Genomic DNA, 22439 nt, shown 5'->3' on the forward strand with positions numbered 1-22439 from the left:
TTTTTTATCATATGCTCCTTTCTTCACTATGTGAAATATTGATAATTATTTTTTTATGTATTAATAAGTTTAGTTAATAATATTAAATCTGTTCGTCATTCTGTAATATTTTTCTAAAATAATTTTAAGTAATGAAAAAAACTAGCAGTAAAATGTAATATTTTTTAAACTAAATTCTTTTAAACTTTTCTATATCTTTACGAGTGATATAACATTTATTTATATATATATATATATACAAGGATCCATTTAATAATTTTTACCAATAAATATTAAATTAAGAATTTAGATACACGGACTAATTTATATATTTAAAAAAAAAGTAAAATCAAATAAAATTGTTGAGGTAAAATATTAGAAGAATCATAAGCAACCTTTTATCTTATATCAATCTTTCAAACATTTTCTTTGTTATGGGTTAAAATTACTTATTTTTTTTAATATATAAAAAATATTTTTTATTTCTATTTTAAATTATTAAAGTGTTGGTAGTATGAAAATAATTATAATAAATTTTTATATGGAATTGATTTAATTTAAAATTTTATTTTATCGATATATTAGAAATAGTTATAATTAAAATAACAACAAATCATTTCACATCTTAAACTCTCTTAAATAACGTGTAGGACATGTATCCGTGAAATATCTGAAACTCTCTTATTTGTAGGATACGTATTCGTGAAGTATCAAATTCAAAAAATATTTGTTAGACTTTTGACAATTCTATTACGGTAACAATTTTAAAAATAAAAAATATATTAACTTTTAGTACGGTAATAAAAAATATTTGTATGTAAAAAAAAATTAAAACATACTTATGTACATAAATCTTTATTATCAATTATATAATTCATAATAATATAATATATAGATATGTATCCTACATTTTAAAGTTTTTATATATCTTTGTGTCGTGTCACTGTATGTGATAGATAGTTCGGATAGTTTAATTCTAATTAATTTTGTATTATACTGAATGGTTTAAAGTTTAAATTAAAAATAAAAATTAGAAAAAAATAATATTTAATCCTATAAAATTTTAGTGGATTATTTACAGTAAATTAAATGAATATCTAGTTTTAATAAAAAAGAATATGAAAAAGTGTTAATAAATTATTTCTCTGAAACCAAATTCATCTCATTACAGAAAAAGCCACACGAAGCTGCACCTCGGGGAAAACGTTGGAGCTTGTGCACCGAACTGTAATCACCGTAAAAGCTCTGAGTGAGTCAGAACTTCAGAACCGGATGCTAAGAGCAGCAGCGCTTCGGCTAAGCGCTATCAGCACCATGCTCTCTTCAACCTCTCTCAGAAACCCTAACTTCCTCATTCCTTCAACTACCGCAACCCTCTTCAACTCTCGCCTTCTTCCCTCCCACACGCTCTCCTTCTCCAATCGCCTCTCGCTGCGATGCTACGCTGCACGCGCCGCCTTCAACCGACTTCCCGTTCTCAATCCCATCGTCGAAATGGACGGTAACTTCTTCTCACTCCCACTCAAGCAGCTGTGGCTTTGAATTCTGAATTCTTCGTCGCGGTTTCATTGGTTTTCTTTGCTGCTCAGGTGATGAAATGACCAGGATTATATGGAGCATGATCAAGGATAAAGTACGTATGGCTCCACTTTTCAGCGTTTGTTTGTTTATTTATTTATTTTAAAGGACAAACAAATTGCATGCTGATGCAATTTCTTCGAATAAATTTGGAGTTTCACCTTGACATTCGGCACAATTGATGTTTGATTTAGATCATCCATATGACACTAATTCTGGCAAAAAATAACATCTAAAGCATTTTAGGAATTGCATAGTAGCTTCTAAAGCCAAAAATTTATGTCTCACATTGACTGAAGATAAAGTTATGTAAGTGAGAGACAATCCTCACATCACCAGCCAATTTTACAGGGTTGAATTAAATTTGAACCCACTTTTTAAAATGGTATAAAGCCTGTTCCAGAGCCGTTAATTGGCTGCCTGCCATATTATTTGAGTACCAACCTCAATAGTTTTGGGTGCATGATGGTGTATTGAGAAACATCCAAGTCTCACACTGACTAGAGATAGTGCCAAATGAAGTAAATAAGTGAGAGAGAATCCTCACCTCACAAGTCTGTTTGGAGATTTAAGTTAGACCCAAACCAAAATTCTTTGAATTAATAGTCATAATTATAGCTACTGGTCTATTTAATCCCCACATTACAAAAGTAAGGACTAAAATGACCGGTGAATAAATTTAGGGTATTGCCCTTACTATTTGGTGGTTTTGGATTTGCTTTTAACATAGTGGTTTTGTGTACTGCAGCTTATATTTCCTTACCTGGATTTGAACATAAAGTATTTTGATCTGGGGCTTCAGAATCGTGATGCTACTGATGACAAAGTAACCGTGGAAAGTGCTGAAGCCACTCTCAAGTGAGTATTTTTTTATCAACATGGATACAAAGCATGCATTACACACTATTTATATTTGATTATTGTTGCTGAGTGTAGATGTATGGCAGATTTAGGTGTCCTAATGGAGGTGTAAAAAGAGGTAGAGTTTAGACTAGTATATAAAGTTTCTGGATGTGGTGAGAATTTGAAAGCCAACATTACTTGTTTAGGACCTGTTTGGGATGGCATATAGTTGTTAAGCTTCATGGTTTTAAAAGACTACAACCAGTTTTTAGTTTAGGGTAACCTGTTTTAAAACTTGCAACCACTCTGAAAGGGTCCTTAGTTTCAGAAAAAAAAATGCTTCAAACATGAATAACCACTCGCTGGAAGAGCCTGGGAGAGTTGACAGGGGGAAGCTCTTTGTGTTTATCTTATTTGATTTTCCATCAGGATGCTCAAAGTCTGAGTATTTGTTCAGATAATTTGTTTAGGTTCCTGATAAGCTTAGTGCTTGTCTTCCTCCAACAGTTTTTTGTTGGTTAGGTTTAAGGGTTTTTTTTACCACTTATAAAAAGGAGGCAAATATTTTGTGGCAATGATTTGTTCTGTTCATGCAATCCTTTGATACATTTGGTTGTTGTGGAGCAGTTGCATATTTAGGGGGTTTCACTACCCTTAATACACTGACATCAGTGTAGGATTACATTTTTGGCCTCTTTGTGGTGTTCTGCTGGTATCTGTTTTCAGGGACCTGCCATTAGTTACAGACTTGTATAGGGTTGCACTGCCTTTTCTTCCTTTATTATTTTCTTTTCACCTGATGTATCTTTCGACCTGCTTTATTGGCTTCTATATGCTGCTTTTTAACTGTCATTCTCTGTTTTCTATTGAAAACTAGTATTTGAACCCCTTTCCCTTTACTTAATTAAAGCTGCGTTTTGCTACAGGTACAACGTTGCTGTGAAATGTGCAACAATAACTCCTGGTTAGTTGTATTTGTCTCTAAATTGATAATTATTCTGTCATGATTCATGGATCATTGAAAGACTACCTTTTTCCACACTCGTAATTTTTGCAAAATTTAATGTACTGGTTTATTCATTTTACTTAGTGAGTGCAAGTGGATACTAGTGCATAATCTTTATTCATTTATCATTTTTGTGCAATAATGATATTATCTTAACTCTTCCAAATTTTCAGATGAGACCCGAGTCAAAGAATTTGGACTGAAGTCTATGTGGAGAAGCCCCAATGGCACAATCAGGAATATTTTAAATGGTTTGTCATTTGTTCATCATGTTAAATAAGACATCAAATGCAATGTTGTTATCCATTGACTCCACTGCAAGGATGGCCTTTTCCCTGCATGTTTACTTCTTTTGTGAATGGAACTTAGATGACCATGTATATAAGATCTTAGTTTGCCCAGAAGAATATTGGTTTTTGTGTGAAAAGTATTGTAATTACAGAATTTCGATATTTGATTGCTTGTGTTTGGTAACATGTACAAGTCAGTGTCAGGGTCAGGTTCTAGAGTTGTGTTAAGATTTACAAGTCTAAACATCTTGCAATTCATTTTAACTGCATCGTGTATGACATTACATGAATCCTAGCAATCAAAGTTTATTGTATTTGAAATAAATTCACATCAAATGTTCTGAACCCAAGTTAATTAAGCTTGGTTTTTTTTACAATATTACCTACTTCTATTCTAAAACTTTTTCAACTTTTTCTTTGTGATGTTTTTCCTTTCTTTCTAGGCACTGTTTTCCGTGAACCCATAATATGCCGCAACATACCGAGAATCATTCCTGGTAATGTCTTAACTCTGGCGTGATCCTTAATAGAGTTGAAATACTGCAAGGCACCATTTAGAACTTATTCTTCAGTTTACAGGATGGAAAAAACCCATATGTATTGGTAGGCATGCTTTTGGTGACCAGTATCGTGCCACTGATGCAATAATTGGAGGACCAGGGAAGCTCAAATTGGTATTTGGTACGATAATTTTCAAACCTTGCATTTAACGGAGTTGGAAATTTTTTGATGGTATTGTTTAGAATATGTCACATGTAGTTTACAAGCTTGTGTAATATAATTTAGTCCCAGAAAATGGTGATACTGCCACGGAGCTTGATGTTTACAATTTCAAAGGCCCTGGTGTAGCACTTGCAATGTATAATGTTGATGAGGTTTGCTTCATTTTATATTTCTACTGTGTATTCAGTAATATGTATATGTTTTAAGGAAGTTTCTTGTTATTTGGTTGTATTTCAACATTGGCTTTGCTAATGTGGCAGTCCATTCGAGCATTTGCTGAATCGTCAATGGCACTGGCTTTTGCAAAGAAATGGCCTCTTTACTTGAGCACCAAAAACACAATTCTAAAGAAATATGATGGCAGGTGATTATTATAATATTATATCAATGGGTTTGTATATATATATATATACACATATATATACATATATACATATATATACATATATACATATATATATATACATATATATACATATATATACATATATACATATATACATATATACATATATACATACATACATATATATATATATATATTAGGTTCTTACCCCAAGTACCAGTAGTCATTTAGAAATTTGAATAGACTTTTACAGTTCTGTTGACAACTGTATCAACAGTTGGTTAGTAGACAGTGGACAATATTAAGAATGGAACAGAGACAATAGCGGGGAGGTTAAAGAGTTTGAGTCAGGATTGGGAGGGCAGAACCAGGACTCTCAAATTTCTTAGGACTTTTGAGATATTCAGTTCTGTACTATCACTACCCTCTGGATTCTTGCTATTACCAATGGTTCAGATTTAGGTTTAAGAGTGATATCTAATAAAACTCATCTTTTACTAACTTTTTATCTTTATTTTTTTCTTTTCTTGAAGTTTCACCTCTGGTATGATAAACTTGTTTGTAATTCAGTCAACCCTTTACAGTTTGAAATTATTACAGGTTTAAGGACATATTCCAGGAAGTATATGAAGAAAGGTGGAAGATAAAGTTTGAAGAGAACTCAATATGGTTTGTTTTGATATTTAGGAACCTATTTGCTTTGATGCATTACATTTACATATAGAGGGTTTGACACTTTTAAGTGACTTCAGGTATGAGCATAGGCTAATTGATGACATGGTGGCCTATGCAGTCAAGAGTGAAGGTGGATATGTTTGGGCTTGCAAGAATTATGATGGTGATGTCCAAAGTGATTTACTTGCTCAAGGTAATATAGATTGTGGAGAACTTACTTTTTTCTCTGAAGTGGCAACTTGTTTAGTGTGTATAAGCAGTCATTGGGTTATTAGCTAGCCCTTCCTGACATTTCTGATTGTCCCAAACAGTTTAAGTTTCAATACTAAAAAGCATTATATCGTATAGTTCAGTAGTCCTGGATCAGGGCATTTGAAATTGAGGTCATACAAGCTATGGGAGCTCTGTTTTTTTTATCAAGGAGACATGTAAATGAGAGTTGATAACATCATAATTTGCATTTGCTTTTGAGTGGATCTTCTAATTATTGCCAATGCTAGCTAATATTATCAAATACTAACTTTTCTAAAGGCATAATTATTAAAATTTTGGTTATTACTGTTTCGGTATACCTTAATAAATTGTGCACGAGAAAATGGCCTTAAGGAAGAAAAGTAAGCATCTACCCAAAAGTAAGTATTTACCTGATCCTTGAATATGTATATGTTCTGATTTGGTTGTTAATTTCATTTTTATTCATGTATTTATGGAATGCCAAAGGGAGCATTTGAAGATTTAGAAATGTAATTCATGTGAATATTTTGACGTATAGGAGGTATCTTTTAAATCAAGTTTCTTAAATTCTTGTGTGCAGGATTTGGCTCATTGGGTCTCATGACTTCTGTGCTGGTCTGTATTAGAATATTACTATATCAGCATCTTTTTCATTAAGGTTGATATCTCTATTTTGGTGATTTGACATCATACTCAGTTTTACAACAAAAAATTTGCAGTTATCTTCTGATGGCAAGACATTAGAAGCTGAGGCAGCTCATGGAACTGTAACTCGACATTTCCGGCTTCATCAAAAGGGACAAGAAACTAGTACAAACAGTATTGCTTCCATATATGCATGGACACGAGGACTGGAACATAGGTACCTCTCTCTGATACTACTGCTTTGGAAGTTTTTCTGGTTAATCTCATTTCTATATATAAGTCATTATCTCAGCTGTGGCATTGTTTCTATGCTAACTTGGATGCCATTTCAATAGTGACTAAAACTTGGGAATTTTTATAGACTAGGAGTATTGGGTGTTCTTATAACTGAGAGAGTGAAAGACTGGAAGAACTGATACTTTTATGCTGATTCTAAATGTCTAGGATGAGGATTGAACCTATTATCTAGTCAAAACAGAGCAATTTGTCTAGGAGATGGGAAGGAAGCCATCCATTATGGTTTGTTTGTATAGAAGAGGGGGAGGGAAAGAGTTAATTTTGTATATTTTGTTTGAGGGAGAATATGAAAAATAATTAAAATAGTGAGACCCACTTTATTATTTCTCATCTATTTCTATTCATCTCTCTATCTCTCTCCTCATTTCCTATCAAATCAACCAATTTACACAACTTTCAAAACATTTTCTATATTTCTATTTTAGCAAACAACCAAACATTCAATTTTATTTCTCTTTTCACAACTTATTTCTTTTCTATTTCCATCCTTTCTCTTTCTTTCCTCAAAACCAAAGAGAACAGCATTAGGGAGGCACCATTCTACTAGATGGGTTGAGGTTTCACTCACCTATTTTTCGTGAACTAACCTGTGTGCGTCCTTTTGCTCTTGACTTTCCTACCTTAGATGGGAAGGTATATCTTATTATTTACTGGTGTTAAGGCAAAGAGCCCAAAATGTATTCCATACCGTGGTTGATAGGTCCATGGTCTGACCTCCATCGGGAAACAAAATATGTTTAGCTTGATACTCCCCATTTAAGATGTACTAACCTGTGTAATTTTGGCCAATGGAGTCATTTTGAATTATCTGCAAGAGGGCATGCGGTGTGTTCTTGACATACTGATTTACGTCTTTTCCACTTATGTTCCCCCTAGCCCATTCTTGTTTTTTTTTTCCTCTGAATCTATTATTGACATGATTGTTATTATTTACTAGAGCCAAGTTGGATAATAATGAAAAATTACTGGATTTTACTAAAAAGTTGGAGGCTGCATGTGTTGAGACAGTGGAGTCGGGAAAGATGACAAAAGATCTTGCAATTCTGGTTCATGGACCTAAGTAAGTGAATATCTTTATTTCATACCTCTGCTTTCATTTTGAATAATTTAGTATACAGATATCCTGAAAATTTTAGTATCGCAACTTATGCAAAACTTCCTTATTCTTATCCTTCTACTTTGAAGCATCTCCTTTTCAGAATTAAATTGCAATTATGATTCCTTTTCTACAGGATAATTTATGAAAAGATTTATTTGAAGTGGAAATAATCTTAAAATTCAAAATATGAATTTGATATTTTCTTTCTTAAAAAAGTATAAAACTAGTTAAATTAACAAAAAATATTTTAATTATAATATATGTTACCTGACACTTTTATTTGTTTATTATATATTTTACAAACAATTACCTGACATCTTACAAGTTTTATGATATTTTTGTTTTTTCATGCTTTGAATAATAGTTCACTTTTTTTCTTTTGGTAATTACAAATCTTTAATCTTAATTAGCTAATATAGTTACAACAATTAAATTTACTAGTAAGAATAAATGGTTTCACTGTTAAAATTTATTTATTTTACCATTAAAATTTATTTAAAAATTTAATATTTTACTTCAAATTCCTTATCTCATTTTTTCTCTCCTTTTCTCCTATCTTTGCATTCTCCTGAAGAATTAAGTCATGATTTCATTATTTTCTCTTGATTACTCTGCAACATTTTGTATTTATATTTTTGAACATAGTAATATAAATTATCAATTAAATTTTGAAAAGTAAAGAAAAATTTATGATTTTACACTTCAATAAACTAAAAAAGTTGTTATGGAACCAGATTGGATAAATTTAGTTTATATATATATATATATATATATATATATATATATTTTTTTTTTTTTTTTTTTTATTTTTTTGTCAATTTGACGAAGTACATAAAGATCTAATATTTTAATGTTTTAAGAAAATGTAAATATGCCTGTTCTGAATGGTAAATTCATAAATATGCTACTTGGATGTAAAATGCATCAACATCATTGATATATACGTGTGGGTTGCTGATAAAAAAAAGTGTGGGGTGGGGGGCTGTTTTTCTCATTACCCACGTGTGTGTTAGAAAGAGAAGTTAGCAAGTTATTGGGTTTATTTTAAAAATATCTTAGTTACAACTTGCTCACTTTAGTTGTAATGCCTGCCCTGAGACTCGGGTGATCTAGTGGTTACATAATTGATTTCTGCAGTGTTAAAAAATTAAAAAAATGCAAAAAAAATTGTTGCATAGTGATGCTAACATAGTGATGCCTAACAGTGATGCCTAACGTGATAGCCTTTATAAAAAAAATAATAGCCTTTATAAAAAAAGAAAGAAAAACTTGCTGACTTTAGCAAATTACACCTTTAGGTATTTTTAGAAATTTGTACTTATATCTTGCTAACTCACTCCTGGGTGTAAGTTAACAAAACTCTCTCTTACCTCACCAGTAATAGTAAGGATTTCTTTTAAACAGTTTTTGTATATACATTTTAAAACCGCTTATATTATTTTTTTGTATAGAATTTTATTGTTTTAATAAAAAAATTACCAATATTTCTTACTCTAATAATTATTATGATATTTAATTTTTTATTATATTTTTATTTTCATAAAAAAAGTTGATACATGTGCTTTTAAGCGTTTGTATTTTAGCTTATATACTAACAGTTAAGTTAAAAGTGGTTTTGTTTGCGTCCTGATATTATTGTTTGAGAGTTGAGCATGCATTATGTGCAGGGTATCAAGGGAATTTTACTTGAATACAGAGGAATTTATTGATGCTGTGGCACATAATCTTGAGACAAAGCTCCAAGATCCTGTTGTGGTATGATGGAAGGAAAAACACGTGTTGAAAATTTTGAGTGGTGCTTTATTTTTTAAGGCCAATGATAATGATAATGATAATATTGGTCGAATTCATTGTCCCTAAAATGTCAGAAATTTCAATTATTTGGAGGGGATCTCCTCACAACATCATTATCGATTACTGACTGTCCCATTCTTGCATTTCACACCACCATCAAAGCAATAAAACAGTAAAATTCCAGAGCATGGTCCAGCCAAATTGGGAAAGTTCAATTTTCTGATGAGAAAAAATGCAGGTCTTCTCAATTTCATGTTTGTTTTCTTTCCATTTACCTTTTTGTCAGTATATTTTAAAGAGGAATGTCACTTTTATGCCTTCTAACACACTCTTCTTACTGGATGGAATTTATTGAAACTTACAAAATTATGAGTCATTATGCTTAAATGTGTTTGGTTCTTTGAAACTTTGTAAACTTCGTATGTTGTCTTTAATATTCTCTCACTTTTGATTCCTACTTTTTATTTATTTTGTATTAATCTTTATAGTTACATTGTTTGATGTGATGTTATTACATAATAAAAAATGTTGTGGTTGTGATAAAAAGTTCAGAGTTCAAAAGAATTTTTTTTTATATATCCATTTAAATGAAATGAGTCAATAAAATAGTAAGGATGAAATATATATATATATATATATAATTCAGAAGTTAAATTTAAAATCTAAAACTATTTTAAGAATTAAAGGTAATATTTTTAAAGACTAGATGCAAAAAATTTAAATACTGCAAAGGCTAATTGTATTTTAAGCGTCGAATCTGTAATGTTCTAATTTTCAATAAATTTTAACTCAGAGTTTAACATAAAAAGGAACGTGTGTGAAATGTCTATCTAAACGAAAGAAGAAGAACTGTGTATTTTAATTTAAGGTTAAATATTTACAATATTATAATATTATCACACATGTGTAAATGTTTTATATACAATTTAAAAAAATACCCATTGAGTTACTTAAAAAAATGTTATCACAAACAAATATCAATTATCACAACAAAGGTAAAATTATACGAAATTGGTGTACGCGAAAATGGTTATTAAAAATGATATCACTTTATTATTAGGATAATAAACCCTATATTTTATTGTGTAGCTGCAACCATTATTGCTGCATATGAATAACCCATATTTATTATTTATGATGATGTATCAACCCATGCCTACCATTCACCAAAAACAATTTCAATTATTAATCATTTTCTAAATACCAAAGAGAGTTTATATCTACTAAATATACTTATACTTGTTTATATTTTGAAGTAAAAACTTATAGTTATTATAATATTTAATTACCATAAATTTTTTATAAAGTCAATTTCCAAAAATTTTATAAAAAAAAATACTAGTGATATTTGACATCAGTTAACACGAATATACAAACTCTAATTTTAGAAAATAAAATATAATTAAATAGAACTTATAAATTATATATCTCACTATAAATAAAACACTAAATTTGAGTGTTATGATAACAACAATGAAAGAATTATAATTTGTATAAATTTTAAAATAAAATAAAATTATTTTATTAATTTATTTATTTTTTATTAAACTATCATTTATATACTATACTAAACTACATTTCAGTTAGATATTAAAGTAACAATAATGATTTTGTTACTAAATGAAAAAAAGTTTATTATATTGTTTTATTAATTTAAAATAGAGACAATTATAAAACTATGTTGATTTTTTTTCCTTTTTTGTGGAATGCATTGGTGTGGGTCTTTCGCTAAGGTAGGGACCCCTTTTAAATTACTTTTTTAGTAACTCCCATGTGAGCCAAACAATTTTTAGTAGTTGAATAAATTATTATTATTTTATTTTTTTAGGAGCACCCCCTAAGAAATTATTATTATTATTAATTTATCTTACACAATTATATCTGAATTTAAAAAATATATAAATTTTCGAATAAATATTATTTATTTATATTTTACTTATATATCGCAAGAAACTTGAAATTTTTAATTTGATTCTTGAATTTCCAAATCATTCCTTTGTTTCCACCAATTATTATGAAATCACAGGAATGGCCAACCATGTGTTCCTCGTGCCTATTTTTAATGGCACAACTTGTGGTTTCCAACAATAAAATATAGTTACATTTTAAGTAATTTTTATGTAAGAAGAACGTGAAGAAATATTTTTATATTATTTATATGGTTAATCATTATATCTAAAATATTATCTATTTTTTAGTTTAGAGATAAAATATTTTTTTAGAATATATTTTCTATAAAAAAAGTCAATGTTTTAATTTTAAATTTATTGAAATCATTAAAATTAATAATAACATATAAAACATTATTCGTTTTAAAATTTAAAATTTTACCATAATTAAAATATTTTACTAAAATAATATATATTTAAATTGTCTTTTGACACAAGTATATAATACTATTAATTGAACTCTATCGATATGCTTTTTTTTATAAGTAATAATTTTAATTTATTTTTAAAAAAATACAAAGATATGAATATTTAAGTTAAAATAAAAGATACAAATATATGAAGATATTGTATCATATAAATAATTATTCTTATTATTGAGAACAACGTTGCAATAAGACCTACCTGTACATATTTTCTACACATAAATAAATAAAAATATAAAATAATTTTATATTTTTATTTATTTATGTGTAGCTTATAATTTGAACCAAAATAATATTAAGAAAGAAATATGAATTAAATATTTGCGTGAACGAGAAAAGGAAAACTAACTGTATTTGAAATATTTGTGTGTAGTAATTTTTAATGGATTATCTCTACTATTGTTTTGTTTGTTATTGTATACAAAATATAATGATGTTTCGATATGTTATATATATATATATATATATATATATATATATATATAATTTTTTTAATTATTTTTTAAAGAACAAAATTGTGACGGAATTTTGAGTTTCAAAGCGAACAAAATATTCGTATTCTATATTTTCTCGATCTACTGCTTGCTTTCGCTTACTTAGATGAAAGATCGGTGATTGATCCTAACGATGCTATTGGACTGTATTTGAGACTGGAATATTGACGTTGTTTATGAAGACGAAATGAAGTTTCAAAAACACTCTCTTTCTCTTAACCTTCGGAGAATCCCCCTTAAATCTTGATTGAGGGGTTTGTTCCAGTACATTCCATAGTTTCATATAATCCAAGTGGACAATATCTCAAATACGGAAATTAACCATAGGGATATTATCTCAAGGGTTCATAATTTTAAAATTAAAAAATAAAATTATATATATATATATATAACGAGTATGGCATGTATATATACTATATTCATTAATAATTGAGTGTTTCCAATACCTAGATACATAGTAGCACTAAAATAGAATAATATAATAATTGAGTTTTCCCTACCTAGATACACAATAGTACTAAAATGGAAATAGATTTTGTCTTTTGGAAATGAAAGAAGGTCAATTTCGAGAATGGTGATCCTGTTTGGGTTTCTTTGAGACACATTATTTTTTAACTTTTACTAGTGACTCAAAAGTGGTCCTCTTTGTACCATTTTATTTATTTATTTTCTGTATTATATTAATTTATGAGGTTGTGGAAAATAATCTCAGCAAAACTATATGGCAAATTCTTTCAATACTTCTATATCTTTCCTTTATATCTCCATCTCTTTTCTAATTTCAAGATTACTATTTTTCAGAGAGTGTTTCTTCATTTTCAAGTTGCAGTGATGGTTAGTGTAGTTGGTGGTGAACGTTAATGGTTGGAATAAGTTTTGTGGTGTTTATATAGATGTTGTTGTGTTTTTTTTTCATGTTTTTGAAACCCCCAAAACAAAACTAACAAGGTACAAAAATGAAGTACAAAACTAAAAAAAAAAAAAAAATTCGCAATGGTCGAATACATCTAATCTTCTCGTCAACTCTCTCGTACACTCAAATGATGAAACTATTCTCCCGAACTTTGTGACTAGAGAAGAATGTAAGTGTGTTGCGACTAGAAGGAAAATATATGATTGTAAGGGAGGCATGATGGTAGGGGTGCAACTAAACTTATTTAAAAGGGTGGAGTGATGTTTCATATTTAAATTTTAAAAAAATATTAAAATTGACTTTTCATAATTAATATGAAGGTGTAGGAAAAATGTATTGAGATGGAGGGAGAATTCGTCAACTATATTAATTAATGGATTAGAAACAACATAAAAATAATTTTTTTTAAAAATACTAATTAGATTTTTTAACCAAAATTAATCATAGACAGAAATGATATATACATCACAATATATGTTTTGACTCAGTTTATTTTGTGAAAGAGACTTTTCTAAGAAATTAAGTAGTAATATTCTCTGAAATTGAAGCAAAAACAAAAACAGAATACTTAACTAATAAGGAATATTTTACCAATATTTAAACTTTTACCTTTTCATATATAAGCGCAATTTACTATTAATTTAGCTTAATTAATACTTAATATTTTAATAGATCTCTCCCTTTGTTGATAATTAACTGAATAAATCTAAACCACTGCTTTAAATTTAAATTGAATCATAACCTCAATAACTTGTGTGTAAAATATTAAATTTATATGAAATAAAAGCTTTAAAATTAATAGAAGATAAACTCTTCAAACTAGAAAAGCAATTAACTACACACATGAAAAAAAAAAAAAACAAAGAAATTGTTCTCCTACAGAAAGCCTCTACTCCTTCATTCACCCAACTAAACTCTCGGTCGGGATGATACCTGTAAAAGGTATTTCGACGTTCAAATAAGATCTTAGTATTCGGTGTTTGATGCAATTAATACGCGATGATGACGTACCTTTTTCGAAGCTCGTGACTATTTATATAATTATCATAAATTCATTGTTGTTGGATTAGATTAAAGTTTGGATCATAATTAAAAATACATTACCTAATACTTAATCACAGTTTGAATCTCCTAATCCTTTACTAAACTTAATGATTTTGAACATCTAGCACAAATCAAATACTTAACCCGTCAGTATCCTACCGAAACTAAAATTTACTAATAAAGTTTCTTTAACATTATATTTAATGTAGTTTTTTTTTTTATTATTTCAGTTAGAAAATTAAGACGAGTTTAACTTACAATTAAGATTTTTTTTACAATTTTTAAGTCAAAATTGAATTTTGATTTGAATTGAATCTGATTTTTGAAACACACTTGATTTTATTTATTCCTTTCGTCACCCTCCCATCACAATGAAAACATTACTTCATTTGTGTTCAAAATCTGCTACACATGCTTGCATTCTTCTGAAAAAAATGTTCATTTCTTTTTCTAGAAAGTACGAGAAATTTGGTTGGGAATCAACAAATATTGCCTCATGAAATGCATCTAAATTTTATTTTGGTCATGCTTGTGGGTTGTGTTTAAAAGTATTTCTTTTAATCTTTGAACAAGAAAAATTATCATAAATGCAACTCATTGAACATTATTTCATCTTTATAATGTTTGTAGAGTATGTTCCACACAGAAGTCACACAATTGAGGGAATTAACTTTATCAAATCAATTCATTAATATAAAATAAAATCTCTATCTATCTATTTATATATATATATATATATATAATAATTTAATTATATCTTTAATTTATATACACTCCAACACATAATATAAATTTAGTGTAAACTTTAAAGGCAAAAGTTAACTATAAGGGTTTTGCAAAATTGAGTGAATATTATTTTACATTTTCAATGTTTGAATTTAATATAATATTACTTTTTACATTTTTTCTTCATTTACATCGATCATTATATAACATTAACTTATCTAAAAATAAAAAAAAATAACTTTTTTTAATCAACAACTAATAAATTAAAAAAAAACAAAAAAAAAACACAAAGAGTGTTTCAACTCTTTTATAATAAAAAAAAAAAACAAGTTCTCTAAACACTTTACAACAAGTATAACCAAACGAATGAAATAAACAATTTCTCAAATCACACACCAAACAAACGATCAACATCAACGTGCTATACAATATTAATAGAGTTTTTAACTTATTTCATCTCCACTATGAACTTGAAGATCTTATATTTATTCATAAGCTAAATCTGAATCTGGTTTAATATAATCTTTCTCTCATAACCCATGTGGTTTCAAGATTTTAAATAGGAAAATCTTATATTTACTCATAAGTTAAAACTGAATCTGGTTTATATAATCTTTTTCTCATAACCCATGTGGTTTTAAGATTCTAATATTTTATTCACTCATTACCTAAAACTGGATCTGGTTTATATAATCTTTTTCCATAACCATGTGGTTTCAAGATTCTGAATCATAAAATCTTATATTTATTGGTTGGAAATCTCACTAAATACTAACTCTATTTTATAAACCGATTTTACTAGACTAAATTATATTTTTATTTTCTAATATAATATCGGATTATTTTAAACTTATTCTAGTGATTATTTATTCACAATCAACAACTATATATACTTTTACACATGAATATTTCACACATGAATATATAATTACACGTACGAGTTATCACAAACGAATATATAGTTACACTTAAATTATTATTCATAAGCTAAAAGTGAATCTGGTTTATATAATCTTTGTCTCATAACCCATGTGGTTTCAAAGTTGTAAATTGGAAAGTATATCTGGCTATTAAAGAACACGTTTTGATGGAATTAGGTAGAGATTTTCCGACCAGAGAGAGTACCCAGATGGCTATATATACTAAGGTTTGATCTGTTACACTGCTTTGAGTTTGGAGAAGCAACATTTCTGCATCATAAGTGGTGGAACAGTTTCTCTGTGAACCCCAAAATGCAGAGTCTTCTTTCTCTGTCACACTCTCCTTCAACTCCACATGTTCCAAACTTCACACCAAGGCCAAAGTTCCCTCCTCCTCCTCAACTCCACCCCTTCAATGCCTTCTCCTTGCCCCCATCTTCTCCTTTGCTCCTCACTGCCACCAAGTCTTCTCCTTTTCTCACTTCATCTCCCAAAGTTGCATCCTTTAGGCTCCTTGCTGCCTCCATCACTGATGCTAGAAGTGAGGAACCTGCCAAAGCTAGTGGCTTGGTTAAGACCCTGCAGCTTGGAGCCATGCTTGCTTTTTGGTACATCTTGAACATCTACTTCAACATCTACAACAAGCAGGTTCTTCATTTTTTTTCATTTTTTCATCCATTTGGAGTCCAAAGAGCACTTATTGGGATCTGGGGTGTGAGAAATTATTAGTGGTTCAACACTACAGATCTCTATATGACACGTAAAATTTGGACTGCATGTCATGTAACAAACTATGAACACTAATGATTTAAAACCACCTAATAATTTCTCCATGTTTTAAATTTTTTTATTTGGTAGAATAAATCAAAAGGGTCATAGAATTGCATGTAGATTTGGAGTTTCAAGGCTTGCATTAAGAAATATAGGGTGTTCTTACTTACTTTTTTTTCTTTCTTGACTTTTCTTTAAACTCTCTGTTTTTCTCAATTGCAATGCACTGATTATTGTGTATTAGGTTCTAAAAGTCTATCCATTTCCAGCAACAGTTACAGCATTTCAATTTGGCTTTGTATCATTGGTGATTAATTTAATCTGGACTTTCAATCTCCATCCCAGACCAAGCATCAGTGGTTCACAGGTACTTTGAATTGGGAGGTCAAAAAGGGTTGGTCCATCAATTTGTGGGGTTTTCACTCTGATTTCAAGCCATTAATTTTGTAATTATGTATGTGGTTGCAGCTTGCAGCACTCCTTCCTCTTGCAATGGCTCACACATTAGGGAATGTGTTGACCAACATTAGTCTTTGCAAGGTTACTGTATCTTTCACTCACACAATCAAAGCTATGGAGCCTTTCTTTACTGTTCTTCTTTCTGCACTTTTCTTGGGTCAGGTAATGTTCAAGTCTTCACTTTGTCTTTCTTGTAAAATTTGAATTTTTCTTCCTTGATGCTATGCAAACCTATATTTTTAAAATATTCAGATTAAACAAACATATAAAAAAGAAAAAGAATTATTTATTTTATTAAAAGTGTTGATATTTTGACAATCATGCATCATTACAACTGAAAAGAAAATTAATTTTTTACTGAAATTGAACAATTTTGAAACTGACCAAATCATGTAAACTTGTGCATTTCACTTTACAGTTATAAAGTAACATTTTCTTTATTAAATAAACATTTATTTTAAAAAAATAAACTCAAACAAATTGTCAATATACTAGCTTATGTGTTTGAGATCACACATTGACTAGAGATGAAGACAATTCATTGTATATAAGTGGGTGCAAACCTCATCTCATGAGTCGATTTTATGGGGTTGAGTTAGGCTTAAAGTCCACTTCGTAATATATATGACCTATAGATCTACCTATTAACCCATTATCATGACAAAGTCAATGACTAGTCCCAATTTTACAATAGGCAAATTACAACTTATTTGGGTGGTCCAATGATTCAGGTGTTAGGTTTGAGTACAACTCTGGTACTAGTTAACCACCTCCAATTTGACAGTTTTTTTGTTATGATTAGGGTTTCTAGCATCTTATCTGTTTAGATTCCTTGTTAACCATCCATTTTTTTGTGAATGAGGAGAGACTTGTTGCTTTCAGGAAAGTGATTGAGATTGGTGCCACTTTTAATACAAGCCACATCATATTTTCTTTAGTGAAATTTAAACACAAGCTACTTTGTCTATTCTTCCAGTTTCTCATTTTTGTCTTATTCATCCAATCATCATTACCAAAAAGTCATTTTTTTTTTCTAGTTTTTATATTTCTGTTTGAGATTTGGTGACAGTAAAAGAAGTGAATAAAGTTATCATATGACTGTTTGAGATTAGATGACAATAATATCAGTACACATTATTTATTCATATAAATTACCATGTAATATGTGAGCACTTTAGCATATTGTGATGGTCACTAAGTGCTAATTGCTAATGCTTCTAGTCTACTCCATATTCTACTCATTCATGTCAAAATGCAGAATAATGTCATTGTTTTGACCTTCATTTTTTATCCTTAAATCATCAGATGCCTACTTTCTGGGTGTTTTCTTCCCTTTTACCAATAGTTGGGGGAGTGGCTTTGGCATCAATGACTGAAGTCTCTTTCAATTGGTAATTAATCACCACACTAGAGCTGTTTCAGATTCAAAGTTCCTTCAGGGACTAAGTTGAATAACTCTGATACTGATCAGAGCATAGAATATTTATTTACCACTATTTTTGGTGTAGTATTGATTAAAAGTGTTTGACATGTTCTATCTCAAAACAGGATTGGCTTCGCCACTGCTATGGCAGCTAACATTACAAATCAATCAAGGAACGTTTTGAGCAAAAAAATGATGACTAGTGAAGAGGTAAGGAATTTCTCTAGATCTGCATAGTGCAGAAACTTTGTTGTTGTTATCACATAGTTACAAAATGAAGTTGTTGCATATATGTGTTCATCATGCAACTTCAGAGTCAAGTATAAGAAAACAAACTAACCAATTTTTTTGTTTTTGCAAGTATATACTCTACAAAAATATCTATTCCCTTTAAATTTTGGATATTTTTTATTAAGAAGTGGACTTTAAATATAATTCAACCTTATAAAACTGGTTACCAAACAAACCAATTTATGCTAATTAAGAATGCGAGTTAACCTCATTTGAATTTCTTAACATCATTTGAGTATTTTGTTTGTGAACTAATTACTGCTTTACTTTTTGGAATTTTTTACATTATTCTGTTGAAAATGTGGCTCATCATTTGAAGCATATTCTTGACAGGAAACTTTGGACATTATCAATCTCTATGGAGTTTTAACAATGATGGCCTTCATCTTGTTGGTTCCATATGCCTTACTTGTGGAGGGTGTCAAGTTTTCTCCTTCATACCTGCAATATGCTGTATGTGTTTTTCTTAAAATCATATGCTTCTTCCCTTTATTTTTCCTTGATAAGAAGAAATTGAGAAAGAGAAAAACTTCCTAACATGTATTATGCTGTTCTTTCTACAGGCAAGCCAAGGGCTGAATGTTAGAGAACTATGTGTCAGATCAATTTTTGCTGCATTCTGCTTCCATGCATACCAGCAGGTGTGGCTTTCAAAGATTTTGTTCTGCTGTTGTGAATAAGATTGTTTTCTAAGAAGATTTCCATTCTAGTTATGATCTGCAGGGAAATAATTGCTTTTTCTATGATGATTTTGATTTTCCAAACATAGAGCCAATTTGATTCCCTGCTTATCAAAACAAGTATCTTAAAAACCAAAAAATAGAAATAACAGTGAGATGTTTTCACATCCTCTTCTGTTTCCTTCAAATGTTGTGTTCAAGCGTCTAGGAGACAAACACTTTCAAATGTGTTCAAGGGACAAACAAATTTCAGAAAACAGTATTAAAACAAAACAAGGCCTTAATCTCTAGCTTTTGCATATTATTAGAAATTTTGATTTAATCAACTTTAGCTCTATTCTCTTGAGACCTAAAGTGAAGTTTGCTCCAAAACATGTGTCAGGCTATATATTATGGGTAATTCGATAACAACCCAATAGTGGATGGCCTGATAAGACTCAATAAACACTCGTTAACATAAACTCTAAATGGATATATACCATATTAAGAAGTGGACTTTAAGTTTAACTTAATCTTATAAAACCGGTTTATAAGGTGAAGTTTGCACTACTTATATATTATGAAATATCCTTATGTCTAGTGAAAGTGACACTTTAAATTATCAATGTAAGTAATTGAGTATTGTATTTGCATGAAATGTGTTGGAGCTAAATAAGTACAATTGATGGCAGGTTTCATATATGATATTAGATATGGTGTCACCTGTGACACACTCAGTTGCAAACAGTGTGAAGCGTGTGGTTATCATTGTTTCTTCAGTCATCTTCTTCCAAACTCCTGTCTCTCCTGTTAATGCACTTGGTAAGTCTCTCATCAAATTTTATGGTTGATGTTCTTAACTTTGTACTCTGAAAACACATGAATGTGCAGAAAAATGATTGCTAGAACTCAGCAGATTTCTGATGTCCCTTTTGCTGTGTGGTGTGTGCATGTGACAACAGGAACTGCTATAGCACTTGTTGGAGTTTTCTTGTACTCAAGGGCAAAGAGGATGAAGAAAGTGCAGAAGACAAATTGAGGCACAATGACCCTTCCAAACAAAGGACACATGAAGAGAGGGGAAAGTAAATATTGGAGACACATCACAACAATAATTGATTTTTTTGTTTCTTTTCTTGGTACCACTACTACTTATAATTGAAAACTCAATTTTAGGGAATAATAGTACAAGAGTTTAATTGGTGCCCCTATAAATGTTCTATCATATAACTTTTTAATATAGTTATTATAAACATTTTAAGATGAATAAACTTTGATAATTTCTAAAAAATTAACACTACAAAAAATTTATTAAATAATAATCAAAATTAGAGACGAAAAATAATTAGTTATTATATTAATTAAATTATATAGTATTTTAGAGACTGAAAAATTATTTGAATCTAAAGTGGTTTCTATTATTAATAAAGATTTATAAAATGTTTCTAAATTGGTATCTAAATTAGTTATCATGGTTTTAGTTATTTATATTTTAAATGATTCTAAATTAGTTTCAATTAATTAACAGAAAAGTCACTAATTGAAGGTTAATCTAATATATATTATAACAAGACAAATTCATAAAAAAAAATATTCAATGAGCATCATAACAAGAATAATTCATAAAAAAATAATTACAAAATCATGTTTTTTATTAAAGAAAAAATAGATCAACTCAATTTAGATTCTCCAATTATTTAACAAACAAACAATGCCAATGGAAACTCACTGCAATTAAAAAATGCAAAAAATAAGTTAAACACAATGGCTTAATTTTAAGAATAAGAGATAAAGAACCATGCTATAAAGTTGATACTATTAGTTTCTGATTTATAAGATAATGACAAAAACTAAAAAGAAAACACTTAATTAAAACAAGGGTATAAATTACTAAAATAAAAACTTAATAGGTAAGAAGTTTTATAGTTAATGAAAATCAATCAATCAAATAAGTACAATATGTATATAAGAAAATAAATAGGGTTGGTAATGCTAAAAATGAGTCCAGGTGAATTAGTTCATATAAGATTTGTGGATTAATAAATCAATCTTACATAAATTAAAAAAATTAAAAAGATATAGAATTTTTTTTTTGTAACCTTTTATCCCAAATTATAAAAATAATTATTGCTACAAATATAGCAATTAAATTTTTTTAAAGATTATATTACTATTTTCTATAAGTAAATAAAAAATAAAAATAATATATTAAAGTAGACAATAAAATAAAATCTAAATTTGTATTTATAAATATATAATTTTTATAAAATAAAAAATTAAAATCTTTATAAAAATTTAAAAAAAAAATATTTAAATATGTTTAATATAAATAGTATTACACAACATAAAAGATTAAAAAACAAGTTGCTGCAGGATGGATCAGTCCAAATTTTAAAGATTATTAATATAATTATAACAATCTTTAAAGCTCTTACAAGATATATTTTAATATTAATTTTAGTAATTAATTGTATTTATCAATATTGGACTCTTACAATTCAAACATGTTATAATATTTAATTAGAAGAGTACAATAAATAATTCATAAACATGTTATCAAATTAAATATTAAATACGTATTGGTATATCCAAAAACCAGTCAAATAAAAATAATTGAAAAAATTACAAAATATTGAAAAAGGGTTGGGCAAATAACCTCAAAATTAGCCAAAATCTGATTTAATTTAAAATATTTAATAATACGCTACAAAAATTCTTGAAAATAAGAAAATAAGCTAATTTTTTTATTCTATATGTAAACTCTTTATTATTGAAATGTCAATTTAAATACTATAAATATGTAATTAACTCTAAAGAGTATATTTTATCCTTTATTTTGTAAATTTAAATTATATT

At 28.8% G+C, this 22439-nt stretch overlaps 2 protein-coding genes across 2 annotated transcripts; both read left to right on the forward strand.

Annotated features, from left to right (window-relative positions):
• Positions 1–1119: 1119 nt before the first annotated feature.
• LOC137836773 (isocitrate dehydrogenase [NADP]) lies at positions 1120–9924 on the forward strand. The gene is made up of 15 exons (XM_068645498.1): positions 1120–1480; positions 1569–1612; positions 2306–2415; positions 3327–3364; positions 3580–3657; positions 4140–4193; positions 4276–4377; positions 4483–4571; positions 4680–4783; positions 5366–5434; positions 5518–5633; positions 6255–6289; positions 6394–6536; positions 7554–7676; positions 9383–9924. Exons 1-15 carry the CDS (start codon positions 1252–1254, stop codon positions 9474–9476), a joined length of 1428 nt encoding a protein of 475 aa, XP_068501599.1. The 5' UTR covers positions 1120–1251; the 3' UTR covers positions 9477–9924.
• Positions 9925–15778: 5854 nt separating this feature from the next.
• Positions 15779–20798, forward strand: LOC137836774 (phosphoenolpyruvate/phosphate translocator 2, chloroplastic). Its single transcript, XM_068645499.1, has 9 exons — positions 15779–16628; positions 16996–17118; positions 17220–17372; positions 18516–18601; positions 18759–18843; positions 19258–19377; positions 19488–19565; positions 20276–20405; positions 20546–20798. Exons 1-9 carry the CDS (start codon positions 16293–16295, stop codon positions 20620–20622), a joined length of 1188 nt encoding a protein of 395 aa, XP_068501600.1. The 5' UTR covers positions 15779–16292; the 3' UTR covers positions 20623–20798.
• Positions 20799–22439: the final 1641 nt, after the last annotated feature.

Source organism: Phaseolus vulgaris, chromosome 4, assembly GCF_000499845.2.
Source record: "Phaseolus vulgaris cultivar G19833 chromosome 4, P. vulgaris v2.0, whole genome shotgun sequence".
NCBI lineage: Eukaryota > Viridiplantae > Streptophyta > Magnoliopsida > Fabales > Fabaceae > Phaseolus > Phaseolus vulgaris.